General features: G+C 40.3%; 1 protein-coding gene across 1 annotated transcript in view; it reads left to right on the forward strand.

Annotated features, from left to right (window-relative positions):
- L3MBTL4 (L3MBTL histone methyl-lysine binding protein 4) overlaps positions 1 to 18,540 on the forward strand; it is a 222,369-nt gene that overhangs the window by 41,646 nt on the left and 162,183 nt on the right. Inside the window, exon 4 of the mRNA XM_036322701.1 lies at positions 3,018 to 3,069. Within this exon, the coding sequence (XP_036178594.1) occupies positions 3,018 to 3,069 (52 nt within the window). The remainder of the gene's footprint in view (positions 1 to 3,017; positions 3,070 to 18,540) is intronic.

Below are 18,540 nucleotides of genomic sequence, written 5' to 3' on the forward strand. Positions count from 1 at the left end.
CACTGATGAGAGAGAATCATTGATTGGCTGCCTCCTGCATACTCCCTACTGGGGATTGAGCCCTCAACCTGGACATATGCTCTTGACCAGAACTGAACCCTGTTGTCCTTCAGTCTGCAGGCCAATGCTCTATCCATTGAGCCAAACCAGCTAGGGCTTATTTCAACATTTAAAAATGAGTTTACTCTAACCAAAATATTAATATTCATGATTCTTTTTCAAAAACCTGATTCCAAGCTTTGTGTTACTATTATCAGAGGTTACTATTTTTAGGGTTGGTTTTAATGGGTGTCATAGCTAAGATGACTGACCATCCTGGTTTGTCTAGAATTGAGGGGTCCCTAGGTATGGGACTTCAGAATTGTGACCAGGATAGTACTAAGCAAACTGGGAAGGTCAGTCCACCCTAGTTATAGTTTAAAAAGACATGTTCCAGCCTTAGCTGGTTTTTCTCAGTTGATAGAGCAGTCGGCCTGCAGACTGAAGGGTCTCAGGTTTGATTCCAGTCAAGGGCACATGCCCAGTAGGAATGTGCAGGAGGCAGCCAATCAATGATTATCTCTCATCATTGATGTTTCTATCTCTCTCTCTCCCTCTCCCTTCCTCTCTGAAATCAATAAAAATATGTATTTTTTTTAAAAAAACATGTCCCAAAGATAGAGGAATAAACTGAAGAGATGATTATTGGCCAAAATTATTAAATCATGACACTCATTTTTCAGTGTCAGCCATTAATAATACAAAGGTTTATTTTTTAGATTTCAGCTGCTGAGTTTTTACCTTCTCTGTTAACAATTAGTTTTTTCTGGGAACTAAATAAAAGTATTACATATTCATGCTTCCAAAAGTGAGTTCAAAGCCCACCAAAACCCTTCATTTAGAAGATTTTTAAATTGGGAAACTGTTCCCTAATTGGAAGTGTACAATTATTATGAATTTTTATAAGGGGCATACATTGTTTATGGCCACAAAATCCTATATAATAAGAGCCTAATATGCTGAGTGTCCGACTGATAGGTCGACCATTCGACCAGTCTTTGTGATGCGCAATGACCACCAGGGGGCAGACACTCTGACTGGAAGGTTACCTTGCTGCTGGGGTCTGGCCAATCAGGTTGGGTGAGACATGCTGGACATGCCCTGGAACCCTCCCGTGGTTCCTCCACAGCCCTGATTGTGTACTGGTGGGGTCCTTCAGCCTGGCCTGTGCCCTCTTGCAATCCGGGACCCCTCATGGGATGTTGGTTTCAGCCCAATCCCCGCAGGCCAGGCTGAGGGACCCCACAGATGCATGCATTGTGCACTGGGCCTCTAGTTATGTAAATAAAACACCTGTCAGATACCCAGTAACACATGCTCTTTGCTGCTGCATCTTTCAGACTAGAAGTGATTCCCTCAGTCTTTGCTAAATGGTCAGCTTTCCTTTAGATTGCTGAGTATGCCTGGTGAGTGCTTCTCCATGAAGAGAAGGCCTGCTGTCTTCTGATTGATTGCTTCTATTGTCTTTCATGTTTGGTCTGTATTTTCTTCCCAGAAATCTTTGAGGTTATTTGTCCATTTGTGAAGGTTAGTTTGGCTAAAATTAGGGAATGTTTTCTTAACTGAGCCTAGGCTAAAAATCAAAGGAAGGAAGGAGGACTTGGCTCTGGTGTGGGACATCCCTCTCCTGTCAGCTGCCTCTTCTGTGACTATCAGATCCAGGGATCTCATTAGGGAGTTGCTCTGGTAAATATGAACTGTCAGGTAACAGAGTTTTCCACCCCAAAATTTGCCTGGTTATTTTCAAGAAACAAGAAGATTCAGGCAAAACCTTTGACCTTCCCTTTAACTGTCCTCAAAATTTAGATAGAGGGTGTGCTCCAGGAAGGGAGCTATTTTCATAGGTAACTATCCTACCTAATAAAGAGGGAATATGCTAATTGACCCTCATGCTGTTGCATAGATGGTGGTGCCCACAGGCAATAAGGAGGGAATATGCTAATTGACTGCCCCGCCCTCAAAGATGGCAGCGCCCATAGCCAATAAGGAGGGAATATGCTAATTGACTGCCATGCCCTCAAAGATAGTGGCGCCCACAATCACAAGATGGCGGCACTCAGTCCCCCTCAGCCCCACTGGGGCACATGCCTCCTGAGTCCCCCAGTCCCCTCAGCCCCCCAGCTGCCCAGGGCTGGCCCAAGGCACAGGCAAGCTTTGGACGGTGGCTGCCTAGCCACCCAGGGCTGTCCAACGCGCAGGTAACCAGGGCCGGACGAGGCTTGTGCTGCCGGCAGTGGCAGCAGCAGAGGTGTGATGGGGGCGTCGCCTTCCCCTGATTGCTGGGTCGCTTCCCGCCCCTTAGGGCTCCTGGACTGTGAGAGGGGGCAGGCCAGGCTGAGGGACACCCCTCCAGTACATGAATTTTCATGCACCGGGCCTCTAGTAGTTTAATATAAACTGATGCGATAGGGAGGAATCTAGCAAGGCCCCTTTGAACAAAGTCCTCTCTATGTTTATTATTAAAGATGGTCTACCAAATTTCTATTTACCAAACATTTTCTTTTCCACCTCCCTGTGAATTGCCATCCTGTCCTTTGAAATGCCAAACCACAATCCCTGTACCCCTTTCTCTTTAGCTCAGGATAGCATATAAGCCTTCCCTGCCTATCTGTCCTTGGGTCTCCTATTTTTATGAAACCCCCATATGTACATATGTAATAAATTTGCTCATTTTCTCCTATTAATCTGTCTCGTATTAATTTGACTATTAGTTCAGCCAGAAGAACTTAAAGGGCAGGAGGAAAAATTAATTTTCCTCCCCGCAACAGTAATACAGGATTCCTCCTGTGTCTGAATGGATTGTGGTATGCCTTTCCTAGGATTGGTACACCCACCGGGAGGGTCCTGACTCTTGATATATTGTCCCCTTCGTTACAGTGCTTTTCATGGCTTGGCTTCCTGCAAACGGAAAAGTTAATTTTCAGTGTTTCAAACAGTTATCCAAAAATATGGTCTAAACCACATTTCCTGTGTTCTAGGAGCCAGCTGAAGAAGGAAAGCCCAGGGATGGGGCAGCTCCTCTGAGTCATGGTAATTATCACCACCATTTCCAGCTTTAGTTCATAAGAAACAGCTTTTAAATGAAACTTTTATTAGGTGTCCTTAGTTGTCTTAGTTTTATTAATTTTAGTCTATAATAGTAGTATTATTTATCAACAGTGCGCTGCATATTCTGTTGACTTTGTTAGTGTAATCAAAGATTTCCAAATATAAGGTGGGGCAAAAGTAGGTTTACAGTTGTGAGAACGCAAAACAGTTTATTCTTGTATTATTTTCCATATGAATAACTAACTGTAAACCTACTTTTGCCCCACCCTTATATTCATCAAGAAAAAGTTTGAAGTTCTTATCTCATTTAGTTGCTTTTTAAAAAAGCTTTAAGTAAAACAACTTTTGATTTGTAAACTTTTCCTGTGAACAAGAAAATAGGAAATCCCACTTAGTTAATTTATAATTCTTCCCTTAGCTTTTCCCAGGTTGGTTTACTCTTGTAATGATAGAACTTGTACTCTGCTATTTAAGTCATGTTTTAGAGATTATACATTTGCTCTAAGATGAATAGCACTTATTATGGTTACTAATACAGCTTTGGAATATTCAACTAATACTCTGATGCTTTAAATTTAAATGAAAAATGCAGATGCTGGTTGCCTGGAATATATATTCCATATATTTTCTGATTATTGCTACACAAGAGAATAACTGTTTTTAAACTTTCTGTAAAATGAATGTTCAACATTTGTGCTGTTCTCCATGGGAAGAAAGAATATAAATTTGATAATTTTTCTTTAATGATCTTTTAAAGTACCTTAAGTGATTGTTGAGTAAGGTTTAAATTTCTAATAAAAGAAAAATCTAAAAATACCTTGAAAAAAATTACTAAAAAAGGATTTAGGTTTTTATTTTATTTTATTTTTATTATTATTTTTTAAATACGTTTTCATTGATTTTTAGAGAGAGAGGAAGGGAGAGTGATAGAGAGACAGAAACATTGATGAGAGAGAAACACCCATTGGCTGCCTCCTGCCTGGCCCCTACTGGGAGTTGAACCCACAATCCAATCTTGTTGATCTGGCAACCTCTTGGTTCCTGGGTTGACACTCAACCACTGAGAAACACCAGCAAGGCAGAATTTAGGTTTTTAAAAATCATTTTATATTGCTTAGTCTTGGGACAAAATATTGAAAATTTGTGGCCTTTCACCTAAATGATTTTTAAAATAAAAATTGTTTTTAACTATAAGAAAAATATGCTACTTTAAATTATTTTCTTCTCTTATTGTCACCCCATTCCTATCTTGTTATTTGCTTAAAAAAACAAACAAACAAACAAAATAGAATATGGTAATTGATAATTATATAACTTGATGTTCAGCTCCATTGAAATATACTTCAGTTATACAACACTGGAATTCCAGAAATAAATTTGGACTGTACCTGGCCCTAACAGCAGTTTTTGTTTTGTTTTGTTTTGTTTGTTTTTAAAAACAACACATTTATTTTCTTCTGAGAGAAAGGTTGTGATTTATTACGTTGTTGTTTCTTCCTTGCAGCTATATTTTCCCACTAATGTAAATTGTTTTAGATTCTCTTATCCCATGGAAGCATTGACTCCACAAAAAGAAAAGCAGAGTTAGACCAACCATTTAAAAATGTTTAGTCTCCAAAAGATTCTTTTTAGCAATTTATTATAGTTTCATTATAGCCAACTACATTTTTAAAAATATAATTTTTCAGTTTTAATGGAAAGTAACTTTTTGCTATTGTCCTTCCATTGCCAGACTTGTTTTATAGTTAGTGATTCATTTTCAAATGTTTCATCCTGTGGTTTATTCTTCTCCAAATCTGATATTGTTGTTATTTTCCCAGGTGTAGAACATAGATAGCTCAATGATTAGAAGAAGGATGAGATTTGGCTTGTGTATACAGATGCTACAAGCTGCTAGTTGAAATGCAAATTGAATTATTGGGGGCAAGGGGTTTGAGGTAATTTATATTTTTACCACTTTTAGTGGGATAAAGGGAACTATTCTCTAAATTGCCTGTTGTCCTAGTATTAAAGTGGGGATTTTCTTCCTATAGTTCCTGGGAATTGTTTGATCTTTTCTGTAGGATACTTGCAAAACAAAAGAGATCTAATAATTTATCTTATATCCTATATAATAAAGGCCTAATATGCAAATTGTCCCTTTGGGTGGTCATTTGACTGGGAGACTGGGAGTTCAACCACTCGCTATGACATGGGGCTGTGACCTCTCGCCAGCCTCCTGGGGGCCACCGAGTCGCTCTCACTCCCCCTGCTACTCTCCCCCGGACACCAGGGCTCACACGCTGGGGAAGTCCCCACGCTCAGGTGCCAGGTGCCCGCGAGGAGCCCACCCTGCACCTGTGCGGTGTTTTCCAGGTGAGCCAGGCCACAGCCGCTTGGACTACAGGGGCTGGTCGAGCTCCCCATGGGTTCACACAGGAGCCGGTCTGCGAGGCCAGCCGGGAGAGTGCACTATAACCATCCACCCATACTGTGCCCTGGCCTGGCCCGTGGGGTCCAGCTGTGCTCACTGCATCTCTGCATGGGGACTTGGGCACCGTGACTGAGGTGGAGGGGGGTGCACAGGGATTTGGGGGTCCAGGTGCTGCCCAGGTCAGCTGGGACCTGCCTTTCCATGCCAGACACTTGCGTTTCAATTGCCAGCCAGGCCTAGGGACCACACACACACACACACACACACACATGTGCACGATTTCATGCACTGGGTCTCTAGTATTGAAAATAATAAAACAAAAATTATGTACACATACATATTTATATGTGAACATAAATTATACTGAAAAACACTCAATTCTTGGTAGTGATTTTACAACAAGCAAGGTCTTTCTTTGGAAGTTATATTATTTGGAAATTCTATCAAAACTAATTTATTGAATGATCAATCTGTGTCATTAACATTGACCCATGTGTTATCATTCATAAAGCCTTGAGAGGCCATTTAATTTAATTAGGGTGAACTTTACTAGTTAGTGGTGAATCCAGGATTTGAACTCCCAAATTTAGCAAATACTAAAGCCTATGCACTTTCTATTTATTTATGAGCTTTCTACTTTAACATTTTCCCTTCTTTGTAGTTATTAAAATAAAGGTAGAAAAAAACTGGAATCCTGCTTGGAAATGGTATGGGTGAAGTAACTGCTAATAATTAAAATATTAATGGTGTCTAATATAGCCTCTGTTTCCTTGGGGACTGGACTAGATTTTTATTGATACAGTCATGCCATGAGATTGATTCTTTTTGGTTCTTCTGGAAACTCTCTGAGCTAACCTCGTAATTCAAAAAATTTAACAACTATCATAGATATCCCTAAAAAGAGGCTTGTATCAGTAAGTATTGTTTGTTAATAAATATGTATGTTTAAAGTTTATAGAATTAGTATTGCCAATCACTAGGTAATTCCAGACGTCTGCATTTGAAGTCTCCCAAATGAAAACAACTGTTTTCTTCAATTGGGCAAGTGATCTGGCTTTTCCCCTTCTAAATTTTAAGAAGACAGAAAGGTAAATGATTTAGCCAGGAAAATTGAGTTTATTTGGGTATAATAGAAGAAATGCCATTTGGGACAAGCAAACTATAGTTAACCGTAGGCAAGTATGGAGAACATAGGAGGAGCGTGCTTTGATAGAGGAGGGGAGGATGATGGGATGGGTGATACTGAACAAAAGTTTATTGGAGAAGAGTGAGAGTTTGGGCTTGTGGCAGCTTCTCATTGGCTGAGTTGTTGTGGCGCAAGGAGATAAATTTTCCTTCTTCCTGTATGGAATGTAAAGTAAGCTTCTTCCTGCTGGAGTATGTAAACTTAGGATGAGTAGTGTGCGCATGAGAGCTCTTTCTTCATGGCTCCTGACTCCATTTTGAATGAGGTTTTCCTTTATTTTTACAATCTCTTCATAAAAATTTTAGGATTAAATGAGAAAATGTTTATGATTTATTTGGCTCTTGATAAATACTCAACAAATGGTATTTTTCTTGAACAGTTAAATAGGGAATTTATGTATTAGTTTCTAATAATTTTTAGAATCTTTTTGGTATCAGCTGTCATATTTTATTTGAGATTCCTAAAACTGTTGTAAAATTATTTACTCTAGAGAATTAGCATTGGTTAAATCATTTTTTAAAAAGTGTTTTATCCGCTGGGGAGGGTTGCGGGGCAGGAGGGAGGGGGGTAAGAGATCAACCGAAGGACTTGTATGTATGCATATAAGCATAACCAATGGACATAAGACCCTGGGGAGTAGGGGAGGCCAGGGGATTGTCAAGGATGGGGAAAAAAAAAGGACACATATGAATACCCTTTGTAATACTTTAAGCAATAAAAAAAATTTAAAAAAATACAAAGTTTTATCCTACTTAAAGAAGATCTTATTTTTCTTTAAGGAAAAGATAGCTATGAAGTTACACCTCTAAAGAGCCATTTGTTGTTCTTATCGTGCATAACTGCAAGTGAGTGGCACAATATATTTTTGACAGCCTTTCCTGAAAAGCCTCTTTGGGATGTAGCTTACTATAGAAAATAATTTTTTTTTGTGAAACACTTTAAGTGAAAATAGGAGATTATTGCCCATATTTTTTTACTGTTCTGATGTAAATGAAGAGCATGAGAAAATGATAGTGGCAAAGGTTTGGTCTTCAGTAAGTTGAGAAGATTTAAAAGATATATTGATTTATAAAAATGTTTGGAAGGTTGAGAAATATATCAGTTATTTGGGGATAAAAATCTTGTATTTGATTTAAAGTCATTGTCATCTTAGAAATTCTCAGACCCAATGGTCCTAGGATATGAAGACCTCCCTAGTTGGGCACTTGGCCCAGCCATCATATACCCCAGCCAAGATTTGGGTGGCCATCTAGACACCTTATTTTTTCACTTCCCATGAGTAGTCTGTCCTCAGTGCTATTGCTTCTGCTTCTGGAATATTTCTCCAGTCTTTCTACTCTTTTCATCTTTCCTGCCACCATCTGAGTTCAAGCTGTCATCCCTGTCAACCCTTGCCTGGCTGCTCCAGCTGATGTCCCATGACCTACTCTTGAGATGACCTAATCCATACTCCACATTACAGCCACATTGCCCTTTTCAAAGCACAAGCTGCATCCTGTCAACAACCCTATATTGTCTCTGCTTAAAATCTTTCAAATGCTCCCTATTGCCGGTAGGATAGGATATGAGCAAATCCTTACTCAGGTGTCTAAAACCTGCAGAATCTGGCCCTTTCTTGTCTTCTCAGCATCATCTTCAGCTATGTGCTCATTCATCTCTTGTGCTCTGATAATACTGGCCTTATTTAAGGTCCTGCTACAGGACACCTGTAACTGCTATGCTTCCTGTCTGGAGTGTTCCTCCTCTTTTGTTAGGAAAGCTTTCCCTGATCTCCCAGGCTAGGCTGAGCTATCTGTTCTATGCTCTCAAAGTGCTATACCAGTATTCTGTGAAATCGCTTAGTATCTATACTAATAAAAGGGTAATATGCTAATTAGACTAGACATCTTCTGGATGCCCTTCCTGACAAAACTGGGGGGTGTGGCTGGCCTGCAAGCCACCCCAGGCCCCTCGCCCAGGCCGGCCCCATTCCAGTGGGGACCCCCTCCCTGATCGGGGGCGGGGCCGGCCTGCAAATGCCATGGCCCCTGCTCTGGTGGTCCTTTCCCCCAGTGGGGACCCCAATCCAGGGCCTCCTTCAGGTCAGGTCAGCTGGCCCCCACCTGTGCACTAGGCCTCTATCCTCCTATATAATAAAAGGGTAATATGCAAATTGACCCTAATGGCAGAATGACCAGAATGACCGCTGGACCAGTCACTATGAGGTGCGCTGACCACCTCTTGGTCCCTTTCCACGGCCAGCAGGCTCCGCCTGCCTGATGGTGAACAGGGAACTCGGGGTGGGTGGTGGTAGGGGGTGGGGGCAGCTGCAGGCAGCTGGGGAAGATGGCCTTGATCACTGGCCAGGCCTAGGGACTGTGCCCACACATGAATTTCACGCGCCAGACCTCTAGTAGTTTATAATCATATTCTGGATTATTTGATTCTTCTCCACTAGATTTTAAAGCTTGTGAGTGAGGGGTAGTGTTTATTTTTGTCCACTGTGTGCATAGAGTCTAGCACATAGTAGGTCCTTCATAAGTATTTGTTGAGTAAGTGGAGAAACCAGTTGATAAGGGTGGATGTTGGTATAGGTCAGTGGAGAAGCACCTTGTTTGCTGTGCTAAGCTGGTTAGACATTGTACTACAATTACTAAAGATACTGGGAAGCTTTGGGAAGGAGAGGATAGCCTTTCTTGTAGAGAGAGAACTCCAGAGATATATCTTGAGTAGGATGGGGGAGTGGGTGTAGACAGAAGATGAGCCAAGAGGTCAGTGTACTACCAAAAACTGATGAGATGGGCTGCCCATGTACTGCAGAGCAGGGGGTGGCTGAGAGGAGGAGACAGATTCCAAAACTATAGAAGGTAGGAGCCACAGGATCTGCTAAGTGGCCCACGACAAGAGCTGGAGGAGGGATCACTGGATCTAATATAGATACCATTCACTGACTTAAGGAACATATGGACCACATTTGAGGGACAGTGCTAGGTTTTCATGTGGAGATTGAGGGCCTATGGCACATTTGAAGGGTCTGGGTCAGAAGCTGGTGAGAAGAGTCTGAGGAGAAGGCTTGGATTTGGTGATCCTCAAGTGTGTGGGTCATAGATGAACCTGAGAGTGCGGAGAACCCTCTCTAGGGGAGCAGTTAGCAGAGGCTGAGGATAATCTCTCAGGTGAGAGAGGAAGAGAAGCCCGTGCAGAACAAAGATGGAGTTCTCAGAACCATGGAAAGAGCAGTGGTGGGCAGTACCTTGGGAGGGGCATGGTGTGCTGCTCTCCACATGCCCCGGGACCTGGCACAGCACTCTCTGCGAAGTTGGTACCTCGAATGAATCTGTCTGTGTGACAGATTTTGGAATAGAAAGATTTCTCCTCTAAATAAGCATGAAGTTATACAAAGGCAGGTTTTAGGAGTTTATGACATTGCTATTTTAATTTTGCTATATGTCAAAAAGTATTCTACCAAATATACTTTTAAGTATCTGTAGGTGTCTTCACAGGGCTTAGGATTCTAGGAGAAATTATTTTTTCTCATATAGTTGTCATAATTAATGTCTTATAATAGCAAATCTGAATTCAGTAGTTCAAGATTTAATTTGACAAGGAAGCTGTGTTTTATTTATGGTTTTTAAAACATAGAAAGGTTGCTTGGGAATTCAAACCAGTTATTTAAATTAGTGTACATTTATGGCTTATCAAGGTAATGTCTCCATGAAATAAGATATTTATGCCAAAACTAAACCTTGGGGAAATCACTTTCTTCATCTTTAAAATGATTAGCTGATTTATTAGATGTCTTCCAGCCCTGAAGCTTTATGACTATATTTAAAACTATTTTGGAGAGTTAACATCATAAACTTTCTTTCTGTATTAAAAAAAAATGCTAAGCTAGTGAAGAGTTTTGGATGCTGTCTACATGTGCTATTAGAAATTAATTCCTGGAACATTGGCTTAAAGACACAGGAAAATAATAGCTATGGATGAATTCTCTTAATTGCTCTTTTATAATTTCTGTATTATCTACAGTGAACCCCAGTTTAAATCAGAGGGAGTACAGTACCTATGATGTGGTAACTGTTGTCCTAAACGAATTTATTTATTTGTGGATTCCTTCTTATTTTTAATGCAAATTAAATATGATTATTTGGTCCATTTTCAGAATTATTATGCATTTAGTAAATTTGAACAGTTTACTAAATATCATTACTTATTATTTACTAGTGCCCCAGTGCATAGAGTCATGCACATTGAAAGGAAATTAATTAGTAGGTAGCTGATGGGGGCGGGACTAGGCGAGATAGGCCTGACACACCCTGGAGCCAACCTTTCGTGGTCCCTCCCAGGCTGGCCGCGGCTCAAAGGGTATCTCGGAATGAGCGGGGTCCCTCTAGCAGGTGGGCTCTCTTGACCTGGCCTGTGGGGATTGGGCCAAAACTGGCTCTCCGAGGGGCTCCCAGATTGCGAGAGGGCGGTTCTCGGGTGACACACCCTGGAATCGGGCTCCCTTCTCTCTGGTTCCAGGGTGCATCACTTGAGAACTGCTGCTGCCAAGTCACCGCATCTCGGCAGCTCCTGCATTGAGCATCTGCCCCCTGGTGGTCAGTGTGCATCATACCTGCTGGCTGGTCGGATGGTCAGACGGTCGCTTAGCCTTTTAGATAGATAGATGATAGATAGATAGATAGATAGATAGATAGATAGATAGATAGATAGATAGATGATGTACAGTTCTGTATTAGTTTCCTATAGTCATGACTTAACCACTCCAATAGCAGAAATGTATCATCTTACAACTCAGTAGGTTAGAAGTCTGACATGAGTTGCACTGGGCTAAAGGTAACATGTGGGCAGGGCTGGATTCCTTCTTGAGGCTCTAAGGGAGGACCTGTTTCCTTGTCTTTTCCTACTTCTAGAAGACACTTTCACTCCTTGGCTCATGGCCCCTTCCTCCATCTTCAAAGCCGGCAACCTAGCATTTCTCTGACCCTTCTGTCGGAGTCACATCTTCTGATCACAGCTATGAAAGTTTCTCTACTTTTAAGGACCCCTGAGATTATATTGGGCCCTCCTGGATAATCCAAGGTAACATCCCCATCTCAAGGAGTTAAGTATATCACATCTGCAAAATCTCTTTTGACATATGATGTAACATAATCATAGTTTCTAGGGATCAGAATATGGACATCTTTAGGAAGCCATTATTCTGCCAACCACAAGTTATAACTTGCAGATTCACTTTGGGCTTTCTTCCAGGAAATGGAAATTATTTTGTACCTATTTCTTAGGGAATAATGCCATTATTCACCTCCTATAGCACATAGTTTAGGGTTTATTAGTTATTAGATCAACAGTTATTGCACTTTCTTGTGTTTATACAGCATTATAATTCAAGTCAGGACTAGGGCTGTCATTGTAAAAGTGTTCGAAAGAGCTCAACAGAGGAGTCCAGTGGTGACTATTGGAATCTCCACTGATGTCTTTGAGTGTACTTTCTAGGAATTTCATTTTATTGATTTTGGAATAGAAAGGAGGTTTTAGATGTTTATATATTATAGCTATCCTTTAAACAGTGTTAATTTATCTTTCAACTAATGAAACTACTCTTCGTTGCCGCAGATGGCCTACTAGTGAATGGAAACAGTCTTCTTTTATGGATTTAAAATTTACATTCACTAAGAATGGTTGCTGTTTTAAAAGGCTTGAAAGTTAAGAGATTAAGATATGATTTTGGAAAATAATTTATTTTAAAAAATTTTAGTGTAAAGAATAAAACAACAATTTGAATAATATTTTAAGTATGTACATTAATTACAGCCTAGCAGTGAATATCTTGAATAGAGGAAAGTCTAAATCCTGATAGAACTATTTAAATTAATGAAAGTAACAATAACAACTGGAGCTAAATTATATTTAACAGATTTTATTAGATGTCTCCAGGATACATAGATGAAAAAGGTCAAGGTAAATACGTAGTTAATCACTTCCAAAGAGAATATTGCCATCTTATATAGATGTATGTTAATTTGATTATTTGCAGGGTGGTATTCATAGGAGAGTATCTGAATATCAACCCATAATTATATGGGTCTTCTTTAAGGAATCTCAGTGACAAAAATTATCTTCATAGACCTGTCTGCCCCACATCAAGAGGAAATCAGATAACTGTAAAATCTGAATATAAATGTGCTCTTTCCTGTGACCTTCACCATCACCTGATTATTTTAATATTCATATTTTTTGAGAGTCCTTAGTTCTTTACTCTCTTCTAGTGACAGTATTAGGCCCACTCAGTAATCCTGATCCTCATTCAGCCCTGTTGTTAAAGTGAACCCTTTATCTATTTGGCAATTTCTTCTTGGCTTCATTCTTCTGTTCTACAGTCACCCATCTGAACTGCCCTCTCAATTGAGGTGTTGACTATTTCTTCCTCTTTTCCACCTTCTTCTCCTTCTCCATCTACTCTTCCTTTACTTCTTCTTCCTCCTCTCCTATCCCTTCTCCTTCTCCTCCTTCATTTGCTCTTTCCTTGTATTCTGATAGATCATTCTGTCCTGGTTTGTATATCTCAATGCTTACTCTTTTATCAGTTATTTATTTTCTACCTTCCATTTAAGTGTGGAGATTCCCCTGTGTTTCAACTTGCTTCTCTTTTTTGTTTTTTACACTTTTTCTCTTGGTGACTTCTGTTATTGTCTTTTTTTGTTGTTGCTAATCCTCACCTGAGGATATTTTTCCATTGATTTTTAGAGAGAGTGGAAGGGGCAGGAGAGACAGAGAGAGAAACATGGATGTGAGAGAGACACATCAATTGGTTGCCTCCTGCACGTGCCCCGACTGGGACAGTATGTGCCTTTGACCGGAATCGAACCTCTGACCCTTTAGTCTGCAGGCCAATGTTCTATCCACTGAGCCAAACCATCTAGCACGTGTTATTGTCTTGATGCTACCCCAGTTCTTTCTACCTAGCTGCAGATTCATATCTCAGCTCCACACTGGAAGTGTACTCCACCTGGTTTTCCTTCATTATATCATTTCGCTACCTTCCCATTCTTCTCGTTCTCTTTGTTCTTGCTCTCTTCTAATGTTGTCACCATTGACCCATCTCCTAAGCCAGGAATCTTCCAAATGCATGATCCATATGCATCTTAACCTTAATTACTAATTGAGAAAGGAAAATTAGCGAGGTAGCAGTTTTTTTAAAAAAAAATAGCAGTGAGAGGGAGCAAAGGAAGGAAACTGGAAGACATCTGTAATACTCTCAACAATAAAATAAATTAAATTAAGATAAAAATAGATATTACTAGTGTAAGGAGTTTGTTATTGGCATTTTAAGTGAATAAGTAAATAAATTTTGGGGAACTAATTAGAAGCGAGAGAGAGTAATACATGTAACACATTTGAAACTCTGGAGGAACTAGATAATTTCCTAGCAAACTAATGATTATCAAGATACACTGATAAAAAAGTTGAACATTTGAATAGGTTGTACAGTAGAAGAAACTGGAACATCTGAGCATAGTGCCAGACATAGATGTATGCTGGATAAACTGTTGATTTACCAAATCCTGAAATCCTCTTCTTGATCACACCCACTTGATCATATCAGTTGTTTTCACTTCTTCAAATCTGTAGAATCTTTTAAATGTATAGGATTCTGTATTTTAGATTTTCCATTGCTTCTTGTTCCCTGTCAGTTGTTTTCAGATGTCATATGCCTCCCAGGCCAGTTGGGGCCCCTTAAACATTTTATCTTCTGTTCTCCTGGCTTAGAGTCTCTCATCCACTTGGCCATCTCCTCATCAGTTCCCAGCTGTCCACAAATTTCACCATCTGCTTCCATTCACAGACTGCCAAGAGCTGATGGAGAAAGTCCCTCAGTGCCAGTCGCCCCTCTGCAGAATCTCCAGTTAATTCAGTGGGGCTCTCAGGACTGCTTTGTATTTCTTTTTCATTCCTCGTTGAATTTCCGTAATTCTCCCTTTCCTAGGGCTCCCAACATAACCACTATAACCTTGACTCTTTGCAGATGCCCTCCTGCATCATGAAGGAGATGAAGGCTACTCAGTGTAATGTTTTCTGTCTTCTTCCCTAGCACCCAAAAAGTCTCCTGTTTTTAATCTTGTTCATCTCTTGCCTTTTCATCTCAGAGTCTTACCTATGTTCTTAAAACACTCTCTCTGTTCTGCTTCTCTCCCCCATTCTCTAAGAGCCTCATTCCTCTTTGTAGGTTTATCTCCCTTAGCTGTTGAACCAAAATGCCCTCTTCTTCTTATATTCCTTTAAAAAGGTAAAAAAGAAAATTATTTTCCTTTGTCTCTGTTTTCCCTCCTCAAGCTTTCAGGTTACCTGTCTCTTCCTCTTCAGTTATAAACATTCTGATATAAATAATGTCTCAAAGTGAAGTCCACACGTGCTGTTTTCTCGACTCTCCTTTTTTATAATTTGGCCTCCTGCAGTCTGACTTCTAATCTTATCTGTCCACTGAACCCTCTCTCTGAGGCCACAGTGACAGGAAGTTTTCTCTGTTCAGAAGTAATCCTTCTTCATTTGTTCCCAGACACATTGTTTGGGTTTATTAACTGGTGCATATTAGAACTCTTGCCTGCTTGTTTATTCACCTAGACATTGAATCCTGCCATATGTTAGGTTGGAGGTGACTTTGTCTGCACTGTGTGCCTATCCCCTAAGGTAAATGCCAGATGAGGACAAGAGTGAAATTCTCTGGTTATATCCCAACTCTCAGTATCCCAACTCTCAGTACTAGGGAGATGAGCAACGATGATTTTTAAGTTCAATTGTACTGAAATGAGAAGCAGCCTGAATGTGCAAATGAAAAATGTTTTTGAAAAAGTCCTTGTTACAGTGATGTGGCAGAGTTATTAGAATGTGAGAGCATGGAAAGTGAGTTCTATTTAGGGAGCTGCTGCTGCAGGGGGTGATTACCCAGCAGTGATAAGTTGCTAAGATTAGGAGAATTGTATCATATCTAGTTGGGACAACAATAGAAGGCATTATTTATATCAGAATGTTGTAAAATTCGTTTGTTGCTACCCACAATTGATTTTCTCACATATTCTAAGATGTTACCTGAAGGAGCCATATGCAGTGTAACTTTTGAAATGAAGTTGAAATATTGGTGTGAAGGGTTGTTTTCGCAGCTAATGGAATTGGAAAAGTATTACTCTGAGGCATGAGTCTTAAGATTAGATGGCTCTCTCCTTAAGAATGATAATTTATTCATTCTTCACCCTCTGCCATTTTTAATTTTAGTTCAGGAAATTACTAATAAATATTGTGCAGTTTCCTAGAACTGGATGTTCTTTTTGCCAAAGTGAGGCATTTGTCACAGCAATTTTTAAATCTGTGTTCTCTGAGGGGGACAAATGGGAGACTGAGTGGGCAGAGTGGGAAGTGGCCAGAGTAGTTCCACACTGGGGCTGCTAATATCAGGGCTCCACATAGGGTATCTTTGTAAGTAAAAATGAGGTCACGCACAGAGAAATTTAGTTTTAAAAAAATCATAGAATTGGATGACAATTAGATCTCTTTACATATTTAACAGCATGCTATGCTTTTATGTTTTATATTTTTTATAAGAAGGATTGAAAACAAAAATGCTAGTGCACACACATGAAAGAGTATTTATATCACAAATTGAAACACAAAGTAAAGTTTCTTAAATTAATTTAAGTAAACTCAATTATTCAGAACGCCAGATCTGAAATGATAAAGTGGGATACAGCTTGGTTTACATAATCTAAAAAATTCCTTCGGGATTAAGGGATATCTGGTCTGGGATGTGTCATACTGAAAGTGTGAACTCCTTTTACAAGGGGATGATACTACCCAGTCCCATTAGATATCGTGAGTGCGCTGTAAAAGGAATATTTTCAAGAGCTAAATCTCTGTGTATCTCAGTGTTCTGCTGTCTATAAATGCATGGTCTGGCTCAGGGAAGTGCAGCTGTGCATTCATAAAGTAATGCCATATGCATACACCTTTAAGAAAATCAGTCAATGCACAGCCTTCAACCATCCAAGCATGGGACCTGCCTTTTCTTGATTGGTGTTTTTGCTTAGCTCCTTTGTTTGGCCACACTCATAACTTTGTTTCCCTCAGCAACGGACCCTTCTCCGTTATTGCCAAGTCTCTCCTTTCACACTGCACAGCTCGGTCCGTTATTACTTCTGTAGTTGATTCCACTGTGAAGGCCTGGTGGCAGCCCTGGCGGGGTCTACTGCAGGTCTTCTCATCTCCCTCTGATTTTATTTTATTTTATTTATTTTAGAGAGAGGAAGGGAAAGGGAGAGAGAGATAGAAGTATCAATGAGAGAGAAACATCCATCGGCTGCCTCCTGCACACCCTTTACTGCGGATCGAGCCCACAACCCCAGGCATGCGCGCCGACTGGGAATCAAACTGTGGCCTTTCTGACACAAACTTTGCAGGTCAATCACTGTTGCTCTCATGGTACTGTTTTTTGGTTTTTTTTTGTTTTTTAAAAAAGGAGAAAACCAGCCAATCATTTTGTGTACAGAGTAAAAATTATAATTAATAGAGCCTGTCTAAAAACAACAACTGTTTCCTTTTTTCTTGTATAAAAGAGAATTTATGACAAAAACTTTAGCAGTGAGGAATGTGATATGTGTTTATATTTCTGAATATGGAACAGATTGATTCATTGGGATATATTTTAATGTAAACTAAATCAGGTATGTAAAGCTGTTTTAAAATGGGAGACTATATAAGTAATTCTTTAAAGCTTTAGTTGGTTTGAGTATCGTCATTTCCTCCATGGTGAGCCTGCTTGTGAACTATTAGGCTTGTTTGCATTCTGTTCTTCACTCATTTCTTGCAGTGTGCTATGGACTTAATGCTGTTTCTGTACTGATGAAAATCAGTGTGTGGGCCAATCTTTTTATCAAATTATGCATATATATATAAAAAATTAACAAACTGTGACCTTTTGGTTCATGGGATGACATTCAACCAACTGAGCCACATCAGCCAGGCAACTCCCTTTGTTCATAGTTTCTGTAGGCCTATACCTGGGCTTATAGACAAGAAAAATAATTATGGTCAATGGAGAACATTGGTTCATGGCCATGTTTTGTTTGTTTGTTTGTTTGTTTGTTTGTTTTTAAAGGCATGCTGCAGAAATGTGACATGTCCATGGTGCCATGAACTCCTGATAGTAGTAACAGATAACAAGAAGCTAAGCCCTTAGAAGCAATTCCGTATCCTATCTAATAAAAGACAAAAAGGATAATTGACCATACCTTCACTACGCTTCTCATTGGCTAATCAGACGATATGCAAATTAACTGCCAAGAAAGATGGTGGTTAACCGCCAACAAAGATGGCAGTTATTTGCATACATAGGTGCAATGATGGGAAGCGAAAGGGGAAGGACGGAAGAACGGTGATCAGAAACCCAGGCGGTAGGCAAGAGCCGGGTGGCAGGGCAAAGGTGGCCCTGGGAGCCGCCTTTGCCCTTCCCCCCAGCCCTGGATCGGAGAACCGGGGCGCCTTTGCCCGCCCCCAGCCGGTGATCGTGAAGGGAGAGCCCCGGCCGCAGGCATGGTGGCACCCCGGGCACCTGGGCACCCCAGCACCTGACATGCAAAGGTCGGGGATGAAATGACTTTTCCTAACCACATCTGCAAATATCCTGGGGAAGGCATCACTGAAGAGTTCACAACAACTCTCTTACTTGGCAAGGTAGAAAAAAGTTGGCAACGGAAACAATCCCTTACATCAAAGTTAAGGTCCCTCTGAGTAAAAAAGAATATTTCCAACATAAAGGAGGGAGCAGGCAAAAATAATAGGTTCTCATGACTTCCACTGAAGTTTGATCATATGACAGAGTCAA

Source organism: Myotis myotis, unplaced genomic scaffold (genome assembly GCF_014108235.1).
Source record: "Myotis myotis isolate mMyoMyo1 unplaced genomic scaffold, mMyoMyo1.p scaffold_m19_p_9, whole genome shotgun sequence".
Lineage (NCBI taxonomy): Eukaryota > Metazoa > Chordata > Mammalia > Chiroptera > Vespertilionidae > Myotis > Myotis myotis.